Genomic DNA, 20,702 nt, shown 5'->3' on the forward strand with positions numbered 1-20,702 from the left:
CTGTGTTGGATTTCTTGGGAACACCAGAGGACTTTGGGAGGTAGAAGGGGTTGTGCCTGATGTCTTTCCTGTTGGGGAAATGGTTATCAGAGGAACAATGTAACCCTAAGGCACTGTACCACTTTTATGAAAATTGGGTTTTTTTCTTCTATTTTGTAGCTGATTACCTAAATTGGGAGATGCCTCAAATTATCAGTTACATATAGTACACACCCTCATGTCAAGCAGTGCTCAGGGAGTAAGGAAATCCCCACACTGTATAGAATAATTAGCTGAAGAAAAGAAGAAAATTCACATGACAGAACAACTAGAAGAAAACAGTCAGACTGTGCATGGGTCTGAAAATGACTAACGGTAACAGGAGTCTAGGGAATCAGGGAACCTGAGCCTTGAGTTGGCCCTGAAGGACCAGAGGGACTTAGGAGGCAGAGAGGAAACAGGGAGCAAAGAAATGGTGAGAATCAGCACAAAATGTTCTGGAGACTGTGAGATACCAGCCCAGCGCTGTTAAGCTAAACTGCCCTCCCAACCACAACCCCTGCGAACAGCCAACAACAGATTCACAGAGGCTTCTATTTCCTTCATCTGAAGATGGAAAAAGCATCTACTCCACATGGTTGTGCAGCTTAGAGGACTCGGCACAATGTCTAGCACACAATCCATTTATTGGGTCTCTCTGACTGCTGGTGGGAGAAGCCTGTTTGAGCTGCCTTGAGTTGAAACAGAAAACATTTTCTGAAGAGAGTAAGAGCTCTGGTACCTGCAAGTGGGCCTTAGGAAGAGTACCACAGCCTGTATTGCTTTGATCCAGACTTCATCCTTCTCTATTCCCACAAATAGTCTTCCTCTCCTTTTCTGGGTCACATGCATGATGAAACGTTATCTACCCCACATTCTCGAAATCTCTCTCTCAAGATTTCAGTTTCAATTTCAGAGGACACAGGAACTAATAGACTAACTTGGTTAACCGCCCTCGCTTAGTACAATCATCTGTTACCAGGGATTCAGGACCATTTTCTATAATGATGATGCAAGAAACAATTAAGGGGGTTATAGTGGGCTGGGAAGAGAGGTATAGAGATGCCCACCATAAGAGCAGTTATTACTAGCTACTGTTATGTGAACATCAAGACAACTCTAATACGTCGGAAATGTGCTATCACTGGCTTTTTCTTAAAACAACTTTGTATGAGATAATTGACTTTCTGCAAGCTGCATGGGGCTTCCCTGGTGGCTCAGTGGTAAAGAATCTGCCTGTAATGTAGGAGACTCAGGTTCAACCCCTGGGTTGGGAAGATCCCCGGGAGGAGGACATGGCATCCCACTGTAGTACTCTTGTCTGGAGAATCCCACAGACTGAGAAGCCTGGTGGGCTTCAGTCCATAGGGTGGCAAAGAGTCAGACAGGACTGAAGCAGCTGAGCACACACACAGGCTGCACATGTTTGTTGATGTTTTACCATATGTATACACCTACAAAGTCACCACCATAACCAAGATAAAAACAAATCCGTTACTCAAAAGTTGACTTATTTTCCCATGTAATCCCTCCTTCCCATCCTCTTTACAGGCAACCATTATTAAAGATTAGTCTGCATGTTTTCAGAATTTTATGTAAGTGGAATCATATGGGACATATATTCTCACCTGGCTTCTTCTATTCAGTATAACTATTTTGAGATTCCTCCCTGCTATTGTCTTATGAATAATTCATTATTTTGCATTCCCTTGTGTGGATAAATAACAATTTGGTTACTCATTTATCAAATAAGGCTGCTGTGAACATTCTTTTAAAACTCTTTGTGTGAACATATGCTTTGTGTAAACACCTAAGTATCAAATGGATGGGATATATATAACAGCTTTGAAGAAACTATCAAATTGTTATTCCAAAGAGCCTGTATTATTTATACTCCCACCATGAATTTCTGATAGAGCTAGGTGCTGTGTATTCTCACTAACACTTGGTCTGGTCATTGTTTTTAATTTTAAATATACAGAGGTATCTATATGGGGGGTCCCCAACATCTGGAACACAGACCACTGCCTCCTATCAGGTGAGCCATGTCATTAGATTAGACATAAAGTGCACAATAAATGTAATGTGCTTGAGTCATCTCAACTACCTCTCCTAGGTCCTTTGAAATTTCAACAAAAATTTTAGAATCAACTCATTAGTTTATATTTGTTATAAAGAAAGGCCACTGGGTTTTCAATTGGGTTGTATTGACTCTATAGATCATTTTGGAGAGAAAGGACATTGAACAATACCACATTCTCTAACTCAAGAAAGAAAAAAACAGCTTTTTCTCTCCTTTCACTTTTCTCAGAACTATTTTGTAATTTTTAGTGTGTCTTTCGCACTTAACATTATGCTTATTCCTAAGTATTCCTAGGTTTTGGATGCTATTATACAGAGCATATTTTTTTCTATTTGCAATCTGACTGTGTGTGTTTTGTGTGTTTGTTTGTGTGTTGGTCTTATATACCACCATATTGATAAACTAACTCACTTACTGGTTCCAATAAGATGTTGTACTAAACATGCCAGCAAATTTGGAAAACTCAGCAGAGGCCACAGGACTAGAAAAAGTCAGTTTTCATTCCAATCCCAAAGAAAAGCAATGCCAAGGAATGTTCAAACTACAGCAAAATTGCACTCATCTCACATGCTAGTAAAGTAATGCTCAAAATTCTCCGAGCCAAGCTTCAACAGAATGTGAACCATGAGCTTCCAGATGTTCAAGCTGGATTTAGAAAAGGCAGAGGAACCAGAGATCCAATTTCCAACATCTGTTGGATCATGGAAAAAGCAAGAGAGTTCCAGAAAAATATATACTTCTGCTTCATTGACAATGCTAAAGCCTTTGACTGTGTGGATCACAACAAGCAGGAAAATTCTTAAAGAGATGGGAATACCAGACCACTTTACCTGCCTCCTGAGACATCTGTATGCAGGTCAAGAAGCAACAGTGAAAAGTGGACATGGAAAAACGGACTGGTTCTAAATTAGGAAGGGAGTACGTCAAAGCTGTATATTGTCATGCTGCTTATTTAACTTCTACGCAGAGTACATTGGAGAAGGCAATGGCACCCCACTCCAGTACTCTTGCCTGGAAAATCCCATGGATGGAGGAGTCTGGTAGGCTGCAGTCCATGAGGTCGCTAAGAGTCGGACACGACTGAGTGACTTCACTTTCCCTTTTCACTTTCATGCATTGGAGAAGGAAATGGCAACCCACTCCAGTGTTCTTGGCTGGAGAATCCCAGGGACAGGGGAGCTTGGTGGGCTGCTGTCCATGTGGTCACACAGAGTTGGACATGACTGAAGCGACTTAGCAGCAGCAGCGGCGGCAGAGTACACCATGTGAAATGCCGGGCTGGATAAGGTTCAAGCTGGAATCAAGATACTCATGAGAAATATCAATAACCTCAGATATGCAGATGACACCACCCTAATGGAAGAGAACAAATAGGAACTAGAGAGCCTCTTGAGTAAAGTGAAAGAAGAGAGCGAAAAAGCTGGCTTAAAACTCAACATTCAAAAACAAAGATTATGGCATCTGGTCCCATCAGTTTAGTTCAATCGCTCAGTCATGTCCAAGTTTTTGTGACCCCATGAATTGCAGCAAGCCAGGCCTCCCTGTCCATCACCAACTCCTGGAGTTCACTCAAACTCACGTCCATCGAGTCAGTGATGCCATGCAGCCATATCATCCTCTGTCGTCCCCTTCTCCTCCTGCCCCCAATCCCTCCCAGCATCAGAGTCTTTTCCAATGAGTCAACTCTTGGCATGAAGTGGCCAAAGTCCTGGAGTTTCAGCTTTAGCATCAGTCCTTCCAAAGAACACCCAGGACTGATCTCCTTTAGAATGAACTGGTTGGATCTCCTTGCAGTCCAAGGGACTCTCAAGAGTCTTCTCCAACACCACAGTTCAAAAGCATCAATTATCCGGCGCTCAGCTTTCTTCACACTCCAACTCTCACATCCATACAAGACCACTGGAAAAATGATAGCCTTGACTAGACGGACCTTTGTTGGCAAAGTAATGTCTCTGCTTTTGAATATGCTATCTAGGTTGGTCATAACTTTCCTTCCAAGGAGTAAGCGTCTTTTAATTTCATGGCTGCAATCACCATCTGCAGTGATTTTGGAGCCCCCCCCCAAAAAAAGTCTGACACTGTTTCCACTGTTTCCCCATCTATTTGCCATGAAGTGGTGGGACCAGATGCCATGATCTTCGTTTTCTGAATGTTGAGCTTTAAGCCAACTTTTTCACTCTCCTCTTTCACTTTCATCAAGAGGCTCTTTAGTTCCTCTTCACTTTCTGCCATAAGGGTGGTGTCATCTGCATATCTGAGGTTATTGATGTTTCTCCCAGCAATCTTGATTCCAGCTTGTGTTTCTTCCAGCCCAGTGTTTCTCATGATGTACTCTGCATATAAGTTAAATAAGCAGGGTGACAATATACAGCCTTGACATACTCCTTTTCCTATTTGGAACCAGTCTGGTCCCGTCACTTCATGGCAAATAGATAGGGACATAATGGAAACAGTGAGAGACTATTTTATTGGGCTCCAAAATCATTGCAAATGGTGACTGCAGTCATGAAATTAAAAGACGCTTGCTCCTTGGAAGAAAAGCTATGACCAACCTAGATAGCATATTAAAAAGCAGAGACATTACTTTGCCAGCATATGTCCATCTAGTTAAAGCTACAGTTTTTCCATTAGTCATGTATGGATATGAGAACTGAACCATAAAGAATGCTGAGTGCCAAAGAATTGATGCTTTTGAACTGTGGTGTTGGAGAAGACTCTTGAGAGTCCCTTGAACTACAAGGAGATCAAACCTGTCAATCCTAAAGGAAATCAACCCTGAATATTAATTGGAAGGACTGATGCTAAATCTAAATCTCCAATACTTTGGCCACCAGATGCAAATAACTGACTAATTAGAAAAGTCCCTGATGCTTGAAAGATTGAAGGCAAGAGGAGAAGGGGACTGCAGAGGATGAGATGGTTGGATGGTATCACCAACTTGATGGACATGAGCTTGAGCAAGCTCCAGGAATTGGTGATGGACAAAGAAGCTTGGTGTGCTGCAGTGAGGGTACCAAAGAGTTGGGCACGACTGAGTGACTGAACTGAACTGAGCCTTTTTTGGTAAAGGTCATCTAATTTTTAAAATTGATTGTTAGCATCTATAAATAAAAACAGATGAACTTTTTTCTTTACAACTGGATTGCCTTTAACTTATTTTTCTTGCCTTTTTGCACTGGCTGCAAACTTCAGTACACTGTTGAATAGAATTGGTGAAAGCACACATCCTCATCCTTCAAGGAAAGCACTTTATCATTCACCACTAAGTATGATATTGGCTGTGGCAGGAACTTTTTACCTTTTTTAATTCAAATTTCCCTTCTACTGCTAGATTTTTGGGAGTTTTTATCATAAGAGGATGCTGTATTTTGTCAATGATTTTCTGTACCTATTGAAATGTTCACATAGCTTTATTTTTAATATGTCAGTATGGTGAATCGCCTTGCTTAATATTCAAATGTGAAAACCTTGCATTCTGGAGATGAGCCCTTTTTAAATGTGGTTGGATTCAATTTGCTGAAATTTTGTTTAGCATTTTTACACACATATTCATGACAAATATTTACCTTTGTTTCTCTTATAATATCTTTGTCTTGTTTTAGTATCAGGGTAATGGTGATCTCAGAAAATAATTTGGGAAGTATTCTTTCCTCTTCAAATTTCTGGAAGCATTTGCGTATAATTTTCATTATTTCTTCCTCAAATATTTGGTGGAATAAAGAGTGAATCCATTTTCATTGCAGGGTATCTTTCTATAATGAATTCAAATTCTTTAATAGGAATAGGACTGTTCAGTTTATTTCTTCCTGAATGAGTTTTGGCATTTTGTTTCTTTCAAATTGTTTCTTTTTTTATTGAAGTTGTTTGATTTATTGACATCCCCATATCTTAATATTTGCTTATTATAATTTAAATGTATAGAATGATAACTATTAGAGAATACTGATTCAGTTCAGTTCAGTTCAGTCTCTCGGTCGTGTCTGACTCTTTGAGATCCCATGAATTGCAGCACGCCAGGCCTCCCTGTCCATCACCAACTCCCGAAGTTTACCCAAACTTACGTCCATCGAGTCAGTGATGCCATCCAGCCATCTCATCCTCTGTCGTCCCCTTCTCCTCCTGCCCCCCAATCCCTCCCAGCATCAAGATCTTTTCCAATGAGTCAACTCTTCACATAAAGTGGCCAAAGTATTGGAGTTTCAGCTTCAGCATCAGTCTTTCCAAAGAACACCCAGGACTGATCTACTTTAGGATGGACTGGTTGGATCTCCTTGCAGTCCAAGGGACTCTCAAGAGTCTTATCCAACACCACAGTTCAAAAACTTCAATTCTTGGGCACTCAGCTTTCTTCACAGTCCAACTCTCACATCCATACATGACCACTGGAAAAACCATAGCCTTGGCTAGACGAATATATATATACATACATATATATATATATATATAAAAGTAATCTCTCTCATTCCTGATAATTTGTCTTTGCTCTCATTTGCTCTTCAGTCTAGTCAGCTTATCAATGTATTGATTTTATTGATCTTTCTCAAAGAAACAACTTTTTGCTTCATAGATTTCCCCCATTTTATAATACATTATTTTCCACTCTGATCTTTATTATTTTTTTTGTTTATATTGGTTTTAATGTATTCATTTTTCTGAAGTTAAGATCATTTTTTAGTGATTGCTATTTGAGATCATTTTTCATTGCTAATGTAAGTTTTTAGAACTTATTTTTCCCCCTAAACATTGTTTTAGTGGCATTCCTCAAATTATTAGATACTGTACTTTCATTTTTATTCAGTTCAAAATACTTTCTCATTTACCATTTGTTTTTTTATTTGACACCATTTAGAAGTGTGTTATTTTAGTATCCAAATATTTGGAGACTTCCCAGAGATCTTAGTGATTCTAATTTACTTCCATTGTAGTCAAAGAACATACTTCATATGACTAATATTTTTAGAAATTCATCTGAAATTTGTTTCATTCATAATATGATTTTAGTAAATATCTGTGTGTTCTTAAAGAGAATGTGTATTGTGCTATCCTTAGATGGAATGTTCTATATTTAAATGTCAATTGGGTCAAGTTGATTAGCAGTGTCATATAAGTATTCTTTGTTCTTGCTCATTTTCTGTCTTTTTCTGCCAGTTATTAACAGAGGGTTATTAAAATCTCCAGCTATAAATATTGATTTGCCTATTTCCTCTGGCAGGTCTAACAATTTTTACTTCATGTATTTTGAAGTTCTCTTATAGGTAAATAAAATTCATAATAGTCATACTCAACTAACTGACCTTTTTTACATAATGACCCTCTTTAGCCTTGGTAATATTCTTTGCTCTGAAATATACTTTGATATTAACATAGTTACTCCAGCTTTCTTTTGATATTTTCTTTTAATTAGATTGATATGTTTGATGATTTGATTTTTGTCTGTGTGCTGTTGTTGTTTCAGATAAAAGTGTAAATTTGGTCTCTGCTATTCCATTTCAGCTATAAGCAGAAGCCCCAGTCAAATGTTATTAACCACAGTCTACTAAGGAGAAAATAGTCACTAGAAATTTTTTGACTTGCCCAAGGTCATATAGCTGATAACTATTTGCTAAGTAGAAATACAGCATGGGCAGAGAAGCAGTGCTTCACATAACCCATCTGCATTTCAGTCCCTAGGACAAAGGGACAAGAAAGTGTTTTATGTGAAGGAGAACTAGGACAGCTGATTAAGAAGACATGATGGATGAAACTTCCTTGTTTTGCTGACAGTCAAACCTAAGTCAAAGTCAGTGAAAACTGTTAAGAATAAGAATTCCTTGTACTTACAAAGGAGAGATTATGAGACCATTTACCTAATGGATTATTCCAGAAAAATCCCAGTGTCAATCTAGAGGGACACTCAGACATTTAGGATGACCTGATACACAGGAAATCAGTCCTGAATATTCATTGGAAGGACTGATGCTGAAGCTGAAACTCCAATATTTTGGCCACCTGATGTGAAGAACTGATTCATTAGAAGAGAGCCCGATGCTGGGAAAGATTAAAGGCAGGAGGAAAAGGGGACGACAGAGGATGAGATGGTTGGAGGCATCACTGACTCGATGGACATGAATTTGAGCAAGCTCCGGGAGTTGGTGATGGACAGGGAAGCCCGGTGTGCTGGGGTCCACAGGGTCCCAAAGAGTCGGACATGACTGAGCAACTGAACTGAACTGAACTGATTCGCAGGCAGGTCCCCCTGAATCAGAGCTCATCCTGCTCAGATCTGCTACACAGGCATCTCTGTGGAACGTATGTATCCCTCCCCTGCCCTTCTGAACAGCATCGACATAAAAATGGTGACACCAGACTGTCCAACAGCCAGTAAACAACCTAACAGACTATTGCAACCATTGTGCATCCACGGTCAGTCATTCAGTCATGTCCGCCTCTTTGCAACCCCATGGACTATAGCCTGCCAGACTCCTCTGTCCTTGGGATTTCCCAGGCAAGAACATTTTAGTGGGTTTCCACTTCCTCCTCCAGGGGATACTGCTAACTCAGTAATCAAACCCATGTCTCCTGCATCTCCTGAATTAGCAAGTGCATCCTTCACCACTGTATCACCTTCTGTACCATAATGTGTTCGTAATAAGTGAGAAAGGAAATCTCATTTGGACAACAAAACGCCCATCTTGTAAGTTCCAACTGACACAGACATCATGTGCTTCTGTGGCTTTAGATGTCAAGAATACCAGTGTACAAACAGCCATCATGTAACTCCCTGGAAGTGGGAACATAGCTTAGATGCCGGATAAGATGATGGAATTTCCATCCCTGTAAAACCTACATGGTAGTGCAAAAACAATCAGTCCTATGACAAATGTAGAGAATAGCAGTTAAAACAGAAGTAAGCATTTAATTCTTTTATCTGACAGGAAACCCAAGACAGAATTAGATTAACACAGACAAGTATAGCTGTTTGAAGTTCCAGATTTTACTCTAAGTGGTACTTTGTAGTTTATAAATACATTTTTATGACACATCATTAAACTTGTTAGCCTGCCAGGTAAAAGGCCTTCGCTATGTCTCCCTGTTTGTCAGGTTTAGAAGTTGCTATACAAATTTCATTTGCTTCATTTTCATTATTTGGGATATCAATTTTTCATATCTTTTGATGAAAGCCAATTTTTCTTCCTTTTCTGAAGTGCATTTTTGTGCACATCTTGGAATTCACAAGCGTGTCATGGAGATCAAAATATAGCTGGGAAATGAGTAGCTAGCAGGATGAGTCACAGTCTAATGTCTGAGTGCTCACATCAAAGAGATCATACGCAGAAATTCAGAAACATTTCACATTGTGCTCATGTTATGATGTCTTCAAATCTCACCTTCACACTTGCTGCAGAAATTATTACAAAGTTCTCCCAGCTATCTGGTGTATAAGACAATCATCAAAGTCACACTCTCATCTATTCGTCATTATGCTGTGCCAGGATGCCATAGTATTTGAAAGGCTAGGCTTCAAAAACAAAAAGAAAACACTGCTTGGTAACGGGAGTCTAGCTGTGCGTGTGTTTTTCCGGGCTTGATTATACCTATAGAATGACACAATATGTCCTGTCTGTACAACTTCTGATGTCTGTGAACCTCAGGCTATATTCCTGGTTTGGCTGGTAGCTATGACAATTAAAAAATATATATAGTATGATGTTGAAAGGAACATTATCAATTCAGGGTTTATTTACTGACAACATTCCAGCAACATATGATGCAGTCACAACTGTTTAAAGAGCCTTTTGTATTTCACACGGAATATAAGAATATTAGACTAATGCTGTTTCACTGACAATAAACATTGATGCTATGGCTTCATTCCAGTTAAGTTCCTTGTCCTCTTGTCTTGCTATCCTCCACCTCCACCCTCTGCCTCTTGAGAGAGTCATTTCCTAGGCAGGTTGATAAGATGGCTAGGGGTCCCCAAGGAGAGAGGGGTCTGGAATTCTCAAGGGGGGAGAAAGGACAAACTTTTTCCTTCTCTGCATTCCTTAGGGTTATATGGCAATAATGTATTCTGCCTAAGGACAGTCTCTGGATTAAACCTTCTGGCTAATTCTGTAAATTATGGGAGGAGACCTGCTCTTTACAAGGATTATATAACAACAATGTATTCTGTCTGAGGACAGTCTCTGGATTAAACCTTCTGGCTAATGCCGTTATCTTAAAATGTAAATTATGGGAGTAGGTCTGGTGAGGTCTTTACAACATCCAGACATTCTTTGGATTTACTGGAGAGTATATAACTTCATTGCTAACACTAACAAGCGGGTACTCTTTCTACCCCCTTCTGATGCCTGTCAGAAGCTTTCTCTATCTCCTTTATACTTTAATAAAACTTTATTACACAAAAGCTCTGAGCGATCAAGCCTCGTCTCTGGCCCCGGATTGAATTCTTCTCCTTCGGGGGCCAAGAATCCTGGCGTTGTGATTCAACAACAACCTTTCACTCTGAGAGAGAGTGTGGGGGAAGGAGCAGAAAGGGGAATGGGGAACTATGACTTGGAGACACTCAAGTTTCAGTTACTGTATCAGTTGGTCAAAATACAAGTCTAGGTTATCATTTTGACTTTTGCAACTTGATATCACTAATTCAAGTTTTAGTTCCAGCAACATAGGCACTCCAAACTCTGAAAAAGATGCTCTGACATCTCAAAGCAGCCATCAGTATCACATTGAACTGATGAAAAGGTTTTCATCGATTCTTGGCTGGCATTTTTTCTCTCCTTAGTTTTTTACACGTACTCAGCAAATTTCATAGTGCCTGGAACAGAGGCCAACTTTCGTTGTAAATTCTGACTCAAATTTATTTATTTGTCCATTGTCTGACTCTTTCATTAGGATTATGTCCACACAAACACACGCCAGGCCTTTTTTCCCCATCTACTCCCTGTACCTGAAACAGAGCCTGATTCACTACAGGAGCTCAAGGACTATTTGTTGAGTGACTACATTAAAATTGACCCAAGAGCTGCACAGCAAACATAATGCCACAGAAGGATTTTCCCACTTCCACAGTGTTTGCTGATTTATAGAAACAGAATTGTCACGGTTTACAAATGCATTGAACACTTTTGCCTGCATGCATGCTAAGTTGCTTCAGTTGTGTCCAACTCTTTGTGACTCTGGACTGTAGCCCGCTGGGCTCCCCTGTCCATGGAATTCTCCAGGCAAGAATACTACAGTTGCCATGTTCTTCTCCAGGGAATCTTCCCAACCCAGGGATCAAAACCACATCTTCTGCATTTCCTACATTGGCAGGTGGGTTCTTTACCTGAGAATCCCAAACACTTTTGATATACATGTTATTCAAACAGCAAAATGTTGAATCATAAGAAAACTATCTCATAAAAACAAGAAGCTAAAGGTGATATTTACAGTATTCATGTGTTTGTTTCACTGGGAGAAAGAACCATTAATTTTTCTAGCAATTAATTAAAACTAAAACGATTAATTCCAGCGTTTTCATTTAAGGCACTTTGACATCTCAAAGCATCCATCAAAATAATGAACTAATGACAGGATTTTCACCAGTTCCCAGCTGATGGCATCCTAGTACTTATCATTGCCCACCCAGACCCCCAGCAGGCAGAGAAGAGATAAAGTTGGAGGAGCTGTACTCACCAGCCTTGATGTGGACATCCTGACTTCTAATTTTCCCTGAAGGATTTTCAGCTGTGCAATAGTAAGTATTATCATGGATTAAGGTACTAAAGCTTGAAGGAGGGAAGGGGAAAATCTGGAGAGTGCCGTTGGGGTGGACGTGGCGGATCCCGGGGACATCATAGATCTCCTCGCCCGTCGCTAGGTACCATCTGAGAGACACAGGAGGGATCCCTGCTGCGGGGCAGGGCACCAGGGTCCCCGTGGCGCTCGCAAACACTACCTCTTGCAGAGATGCATTGACAAAGTAGAGGCTGGAGTGAAGGTCCTCACTGAAAACTGCAAGGAGACAACACAAGAGTGTGTCAGAAAAGTACACCTTGTGCACATATCTTTCAACATAGAACATCAACATATTGACGTGTCAACCTGGCCGCAAGAGGTTATTTGGAGAAATATAGTCACAAGACTCGAAACTTAATCGTTCAAAATTGCTCAACCTACCACAGACAGAGAGGTACCAGCTTCATTTCACAGTTTGTTCACAAATTAAGTTGTGGATGTGCTCAGTGGTGTCCAACTCTGCAACCCCACGGACTATAGCCCACCAGTTTCCTCTGTCCATGGAATTTTTCAGCCAAGAATACTGGAGTGGGTTGCCATTTCTGACTCCAGACCCAGGGATCCAACCCGTGTCTCCTGCATCTCCTGCATTGGCAGGTGGGTTCTTTACCACTTTGCCACGTGGGAAGCACAACACAAGTTAACCTGGAACTTAAACTCTGATATAGGTGACTTTTCAGCCCCGCGTCCAGAGCCCTATTCTGTCTCCATGGTACTAACCACTATTGGAATTTATTTTGGGTTTTGTATTCATTTGTTGTTTGTTGACCTGTCTAGAATGTAAAGCTCATGAAAGAAAGCCATAATTTGCTCACACTATTGCCTAGGGCACAGAACAAAACAAGCCATGGGGGTTTTATAAGGAGAAGCTACGTGAGTGAATCACTAGATCCGGTTGCTAGAATCAAATTGCTCTGGTTGAAAGTGTACATTGAGAACTAATTTTGAAGGAAATTAGTCACAAATTTTTAAAATTAAAATTGAAGATCTGGATGTAAAGCATTTTGGAAAGGCCAGTTTGTTTTCTGAAAATCCAACCCAATCAACAATGTGATTTTTTGTTTTTGTTGAAAATATGGTGCAGTAGTAAAGAGAACTTTGACAAAAGCATCATTCAATTCCACCAGCCTATGGCAGATTCTGTTTCACTTACTCTTCTGGTCCATCCACCTACAGCCTATAGGGTTAAACTATGTCATAATATGCACACATGAAACAGGCAGTTGTTACAGACTCTGCTTCATACTCTTAACACTGTTTCATACACATAATGTCATGTTTCAGGCTTCATAAGTACAGATGACTCTGAACAACACTAATATGAACTGGGTGAGTCCGCTTATACACAGGCACTTTTCAATAGGAAATACTACAGTGTTATACCATCCTTGGTTGGTTGGATCTTTGGATATAGATGAACTGTGGACAGAGAGAGCAGACTGTAAGTTATAGGTGTATGCACATTTAATATAAGATGATTTTCTAAACTAGTTCCCTGACTCGGGCTGCTTCAGTTGTTTCTGTTTTAATTACTGCAAATAAAATGTCTGCAAAGGTTTCCAGGAATTTATTGAGAGACTACATTGTACTCATTGACAGCTGTGGAGTGTTCTCTCCATGAAGCAAAAAAATCCAGCTTCTAGAATCCAAAAATTAAACAAAAGATGTACAAGTGCAATGAAGACCCACTTCTCAGACATTTATGTTTCTGTGTGGCTTTCTAAAAACAAATGCATACTCTGTCACCAGTTCACAAGAGAGTAAAGGAGCCCTGTGCTATGCTTAGTCACTCAGTCATGTCCGACTCTTTGTGACCCCAGGGACTACAGCCTGCCAAGCTCCTCTGTCCCTAGGGATTCTCCAGGCAAGACTATTGAAGTGGGTTGCCATGCCCTTCTCCAGGGGATCTTCCCAATCCAGGGATTGAACCTAGGTCTCCCACATTGCAGGCAGAGCCTTTAACATTTGAGCCGCCAGGGAAGCCCAAGAATATTAGAGTGGGTAGCCTATCCTTTCTCCAGGGGATCTTTCTGACACAGGAATCAAACCAGGGTTTCCTGCATTGTAGGCAGATTCTTTGCTAGCTGAGCTACCAGGGAAGCCCAAAGAAGCCCTCAGTTCAGTTCAGTTCAGTCATTCAGTCGTATCCAACTCTTTGTGACCCCATGAATTGCAGCACGCCAGGCCTCCCTGTCCATCACCAACTCCTGGAGTTCACTCAGACTCACGTCCATCGAGTCAGTGATACCATCCAGCCATCTCATCCTCTGTTGTCCCCTTCTCCTCGTGCCTCCAATCCCTCCCAGCATCAGAGTCTTTTCCAATGAGTCAACTCTTCGCATGAGGTTATATACTGAGAATTAACCTCACTGGGCAGAGATGAGAATAATATTTGCTGAGTGCCCCTGCCATATCAGGCAATATTATGAGACTGAGGTGTTATTTCATTTACTCCTGTGTACAATAACCCTGCCAGGTTAGACCAGGCTCTGCTCCACAGAAGATGAGGTGGAGACTCAGAGAGGTTGTCCCTGGAGCAAGGACTCAGGGTAGGAGATTGCAGAACCAGAACTCAGGCTCCGTGATGAAGATTTTATTTCATTACTCAGCTGCCCTTATTGTTCAAAGGCAAATCTTGGGAAAGCTCTGTTCCTGAGATTTGCCATCCTCCACATGTGTTCCTTGAGACCCACCTGCTTTCTCTAGGTCACTGTCACCAGCAGTAACCAGAAGTCTCACCATAGTCAGTGCTGGCTGTCTCTGAGCAGGCAGCAGCGTGAACACCATTCATCAAGAGATGGCAGAGAAAAATACAGTATAAAGGGACAGATTTACCCAAAGAGAGGAAGGAAGAGGTGTTCAGCAAGTAGTAACCATTTGATGGTTTTCTCTCCCACCCATACCTAAAGTCTTAACAATACTCGGTAAAGCAGAATATGGAAGCTATTGCTAACTAAGAAATTGGCTCAGACCAGAAGCACAGTTAGTAGCTAAACATTGCAGCTTCCAACTCAAATGAAAATGCTGATAGTAGCACTGTGAGTTTGAGCTTTTTAGGAAACTGACATCACCCCAAACATATTGTTAGGAACGAGGTAACTGTCACTCTTGAGGCTAATTAATTCCACCCCAATTCTTTCTTTCACTACCCACATTACTCTTCTGTCAACTGAATTGTAGGTGATTCAAACCAAGTAAAATTTAGTCATATTTGAATTTACTCTTTTGTGTCATAAAAGTTGCCTTGTAAAGAATAGCAGTCTTTGAAAATGTGAGTGCATGTAAGAAATATTTCATAATTAAAGTATATTTTCCACTATAAGCCACATTCCAAGAGGCAGCTTATGAAATTATTTAAATGGCTTTGAGAAAATGCAAATTAAATGTTTAATCCTCACAGTTAAAGAGATAAGTGACCTCTGGGGGATTACTGTCACTTCTCCTTACATTTTTTAGATATTCCACTTGAGTCTTTCTATTTCACACCACTGGGTTTAATAATGTAACACAAACTTGCTTTCTAAGATACACATCGTATGGCCACAGGCAAAAGAAAATCCAAACTACATTCCAACAGCTTTTATTTCTTTCATCCAAGGGCCCATCCATCTGCTTAAATAGTTGTACTTTATTTATGGAGTGCTGCTTTATGGAGAAGGCAATAGCAACCTACTCCAGTACTCTTGCCTGGAAAATCCCATGGATGGAGGAGCCTGGAGGGCTGTAGTACATGAGGTCGCTAAGAGCTGGACACAACTGAGCAACTTCACCTTCACTTTTCACTTTCATGCATTGGAGAAGGAAATGGCAACCCACTCCAGTGTTCTTGCCTGGAGAATCCCAGGGACGGGGGAGCCTGGTGGGCTGCCATCTATGGGGTCGCACAGAGTCGGACATGACTGAAGCGACTTAGCAGCAGCAGTATGCACTTTATACACAGTAATGTTTGCTCCCTCCAATAAGGACACAGGCAATCTTAATGTGGTGTCTGTGTGTGTGTCTGTGTGTGTGCGTGTGTGTGAGAGAGAGAGAGAAAGAAAAAAAGTTCTTTGAAAATAATTGCAGTTTATTAGCACTCAGCAAAACACTTGGCAGAATCTTGTTGTGAGATTCAAGGTATAAAATCGTGGGGTGTAAACTCTAAGGGTAGTAAAGGAAGGAGCTTTGGAGAACTGTTTTTTCATTTGCAGATTTCCCATATTTTATACCGTTATAACAGATGGTATAATCAAGACTCCAATGACAAACATAAAGGAGAATGTTACACTTAAAAGAAAATTAAGTCAATATTGCTCTCTTTAAAATTCAAATATGGCAAAGTGAAAGAAGTAACATGGAAGAAACTTTACAGGGTGCAATGACACAACCATCCACGCATGCAACAGTATTTACTGAGCATCTGCTCTTGCCAGGCCTCATGCAAGGTCACAGTCACACACATTTGCAGGAGTCATGCCACTGTTCTCTAGGCATTTCTGGTCTAGAGGGCTGCAAGGTCATTAAACAAGATCAGTGATAATTATTTTTCTTGTTGTTTAGTTGCTAAGTCTTGTCCAACTCTTTTGTGACCCCATAGACAGTGTAGCCCACCAGGTTCCTCCGTCCACAGGATTTCCCAGGCAAGAATACTAGAGTGGGTTGCCATTTCCTTCTCCAAGGCATCTCCTTGACCTAGGGATTGAACCTGAGTCTCCCGCGTTAGCAGGCAAGTTCTTTGTCACTGAACCATCAGGGATTATCAACAATGTGCTACAGACTCATAAATGATAGAGAAACTAACCCAATGTGGGAAAGATGAAGGTAGTTTCTTCAAGGGGAAGGGAAAGAAGATTCTAGGCAGAAGGCATAGACACAGCAGGACACTGAGTTATCAAAGGCAGGAGGGAAGTGAGAAGATGCCAGCTACCACTGTATACCAAGGTGAAGAACAAGAAGAGACAAAAACCAGAGATGGATTCTCAGGGATAGTTAATATATAAAAAGTGAGCAATGGATATCTGACCATGGACTTGCACCAAAATACATAATGAACTCCTGCAAGTCAACAATAAAAAAACAATCTAAATAAAAAATGGGCAAAAGACTTGGATGCTCACTTCACAAAGGCCAATATATAAACGGCCAATAAACACATGAAAAAATACTCAATGGCAATAGTCATCATGGAAATGAAAATTAAAAGCATAGGGCTTACCAATACACATATAACTGAATGACTAAAACAGAAAAGACAGACTATAACGAGTGTCTCAAAGGTATGAGGCAACATGAAACACAGGCACTGCAGGTGGAAATGTAAACTGATAAAATTACTGTGGAAACTATTCATCAGTAACTGCTATAGCTAAACCTATGCATACCCCATGACTCAACAATTCAGTTCATAGGTAATTATCCAACAGAAACCTACACATACACTCATAAAAAATAAGCATTGCATTCACAGCAGTACTATTTGTGAGTCCCAAACTGGAAACCACTCAGATACGATCCACCTGCAGTTGGACACTCAGTCATGTCCAACTCTTTGTGGCCCCGAGGACTGTAACCCACCAGGCTTCTCTGTCTCTGGAATTTTCCAGGCAAGAATACTGGAGTGGGTTGCCACTTCTTACTCCAGGTTTCTTCTGACCCAGGAATGGAACCTGCCATCTCTTGCATCTCCTGCATCGGCAGGCAGATCTTTACCACTAGCACAATCTGGAAAGCCTAATCAATAATAAAAACTGGATGAGTGTATTGTTCCACATTTGGACATCAAATAACTAAATAAAAATAAGAATGAACCATTACAAACAAAATGGTTGTGAATCTCACAACCATAATGTTGAAGGAAAGCAGATACAATGAGAGTGCATAACTTATTATTCTATTCATATCAAGCATAAAATAGAAAAAAAAATAATCCATGATGTTAAGACTCAAGATAGTGATGATTCATGGGGTAGGGTGGACATAGAGAATAGAAATGAGATGAGGGTCTATCCAGACTGCTGGCTCTCTTCATTTTCTTGACCTGGCTGCTGGGAACACTGATGAATTTAGCTCATGAAAATTTCATTAAGCTGTACTCTGTGAATATGCACACTTCTCCGTATGTACTCTGTACTTCAATTAAAACAATATTTCAAACAAATGGGGAAAGAAAGAACCATCATGAAGATAAAGAATAAAGTACGAGCTTAGTGGCCCAAATCCTAGTGAGAATGATGCCCTACAAACAAAAGACAACATTTTGAAAAGTCAACCAGCAGTTTTCAACAGTGTCAACTGCTTCACAGAGATCGGAAAACATGAAAACCAAAACAGACCATTAGATTAGCAAACTGGGTATATTTATTTTGAATAGAAATGCCATTTAGGACCAAAATGCTTCTATTGTTTTCACAGGAAGATGTGATTGGATGTGCTTAGTAGAATGAACTGCTTTGATAAAGGTCTTCCAAAATGAAAAGGAAGCTACCTAAGCCTTCAGTAAATATTACATAGAAAGCATCACCCTTAGCTGATTCCTGGACTCTAGACTGTTTTCACAATAGCACAAGTGCTTTGAAATTTAGTGTCATCTTGATCAGACAACCTGAAAGCAGATAAATAGATGGTCTCAGAGTGACTGGGAAAGCATTCCAAAGGTCTACGAAATAACTCCAAGTTAGGTTATAAAATACACTCATATGTCAGAGCAATTCTTCATTTAACTCTAATAGATTTCAATCATTCTATCTGTTCCCCATCACTGAAGATACAATGTCACTGCCCTCATGAATAAGAACTGGATAAAACTTCACAGTGACATAGAACTTAAAAATATAAAATTCTGTCTCTGTCCATGAAAAAACAAAGCAAAACAGGAACTAGATTTACCCTCTTGTAAGTAAACATTCAGGCAATACAAAACAGTAAGTTCTAAAAGAAGGAAAGAAATGAGCTATGTCCCACTAGCAGTCAGCTTAAAGCCTGGAAATCAAAGTGTTAGTCACTCAGTCATGTCTGACTCTGTGTGACCCCATGGACTGGAGCCCACTGGGCTCCTCTGTCCATGGAATTCTCCAGGCAATTATACTGGAGTGGGTTGCCATTTCCTTCTCCAGGGTAAAGCCTGGAGAAAGTTCCCAAGTCATCCCAAAAGGAAGGAAATCTAAATAGAACTTGGTAGAATTTCTGAGCTGGGCCTGAGGAGGACAAACACACTGGATTTGAAAAGCAAAGAGAGGGAAGTTGCATCGAGAGGGAATCCCAGAGAACTGGAGAAAGTTCCCTCTGATGAGTCTTACGTTTGGATTGACACTTACATGTGTATGATTAAACTACTGATGCTGGTTAAGAAACACTAGAAAGGAGCAGGTGGAAAACCCCTGAACCTCACATAGGGGAGGGGCTAATTCATCTAATAGACAGCTTATTAAAAAGCAGAGATACCACTTTGCCGATATAGTCAATATAGTCAAAGCTATGGTTTTTCCAGTAGTCATGTACAGATGTGACAGCTGGACCATAAAGAAGCCTGAGCGTCAAAGAATTGATGCTAAGAGATCTAACCAGTCAATCCTAAAAGAAATCAACTCTGAATATTCATTAGAAGGACTGATGCTGAAGCTGAAGCTCCAGTACTTTGCCACCTGATTCAAAGAGCCAACTCATTGGAAGAGACACTGATGCTGGGAAAGATTGAAGGTAAAAGGAGAAGGGGGCAGCAGAAGGTGAGACGGTTAGATAGCATTGCTGACTCAATGGACAAGAATTTGACAAATCCAGGAGACAGTGGAGGACAGAGGAGCCTGATATGCTGCAGTCCATGAGGCCACAAAGAGTCGGACATTACTCAGAGACTGAACAACAGCAACATAGCTGAGTCACATTATTGTAGAGCAGAAACTGCACAACATTGTAAAGCAATTATACTCTAATCAGAAAATAAATTTTTTAAAAGAAAGCAAAGAGAAGAAAGTTACATGGAAAGGGAATTCCAGCATAGAGGAGGGGTTAGTTCATGTTCCAGCCAGAGAGGAAAGAACTAGTATACGAGGTATCAGACAGAGCACTCAAAAGTATATTTCATCACTACTAGGAGCCAAATTAATCACAAAAAATGTTTAAAAGGGATGGATTCCAGAAGGAATTAAGTTGAACCCAAGGAACTTAACTTCACAATGAACAAATTTCAACACTGGTTAATGAAAAGAAACCAAACCCAACTGTTTTGATGTAATGTTTACAATATCTGTAACGTTTAACGTCTAATGTGTAAATGCAATATTTACAATATCTGACATCTGGTAAAAATTGGAAACAAGCAGGAGAATATGACCTATTATCAGAAGTAAAATTATTCACTAGAAGCAGACACAGAGATGGCAGGTGATGGTATCAGCATGTATGGGCATTGAAATGGCTCAAATGGCTGTTCCCCCAGCATCATCAAGATAATAAAGGAAAGCATACTGATGAGAGAAATGGACAACATAAAACTAGCCAAAATGAAACCTCTTGAGATGATAAATATAGTACATAAAATGAAATACGAGCAAACGTAATTAATAGCAGATTAGACCTTGCAGAAGAAAATGTCAACAAATCAGAAGGCAAACTAATAGAAACTATACAAATGGAAAAACAGAGAAAAAAACGTTTAAAACAATAAACATAAAATTAGTGAGATATGGGACAATATCTTGTGACCTAATATATGCATAATTGGAGTTCCAGAAGGAGGAAATCACCAAAAAATTTAATAATTATTATTTCAAAATTTAATAATTCCAGAACGCCAAATATCCCAAAAGCTCAATGAATATCAAACAGAAGAAACACAAAGAAAATCATACCACAACACATAAAAATT

At 40.1% G+C, this 20,702-nt stretch overlaps 1 protein-coding gene across 1 annotated transcript in view; it reads right to left on the bottom strand.

The window, feature by feature from the left end:
- DSCAM (DS cell adhesion molecule) overlaps positions 1-13,026 on the bottom strand; it is a 678,525-nt gene extending 665,499 nt beyond the window's left edge. The window contains exons 1-2 of the mRNA XM_052645681.1: positions 13,014-13,026; positions 11,759-12,076 (exon numbers count right to left, since the gene is read on the bottom strand). Of these exons, the coding sequence (XP_052501641.1) occupies positions 11,759-12,076; positions 13,014-13,026 (331 nt within the window). The remainder of the gene's footprint in view (positions 1-11,758; positions 12,077-13,013) is intronic.
- Between the last annotated feature and the right edge of the window lie 7,676 nt (positions 13,027-20,702).

The sequence above is a fragment of the Budorcas taxicolor genome, chromosome 1 (genome assembly GCF_023091745.1).
Source record: "Budorcas taxicolor isolate Tak-1 chromosome 1, Takin1.1, whole genome shotgun sequence".
NCBI classification, from domain to species: domain Eukaryota; kingdom Metazoa; phylum Chordata; class Mammalia; order Artiodactyla; family Bovidae; genus Budorcas; species Budorcas taxicolor.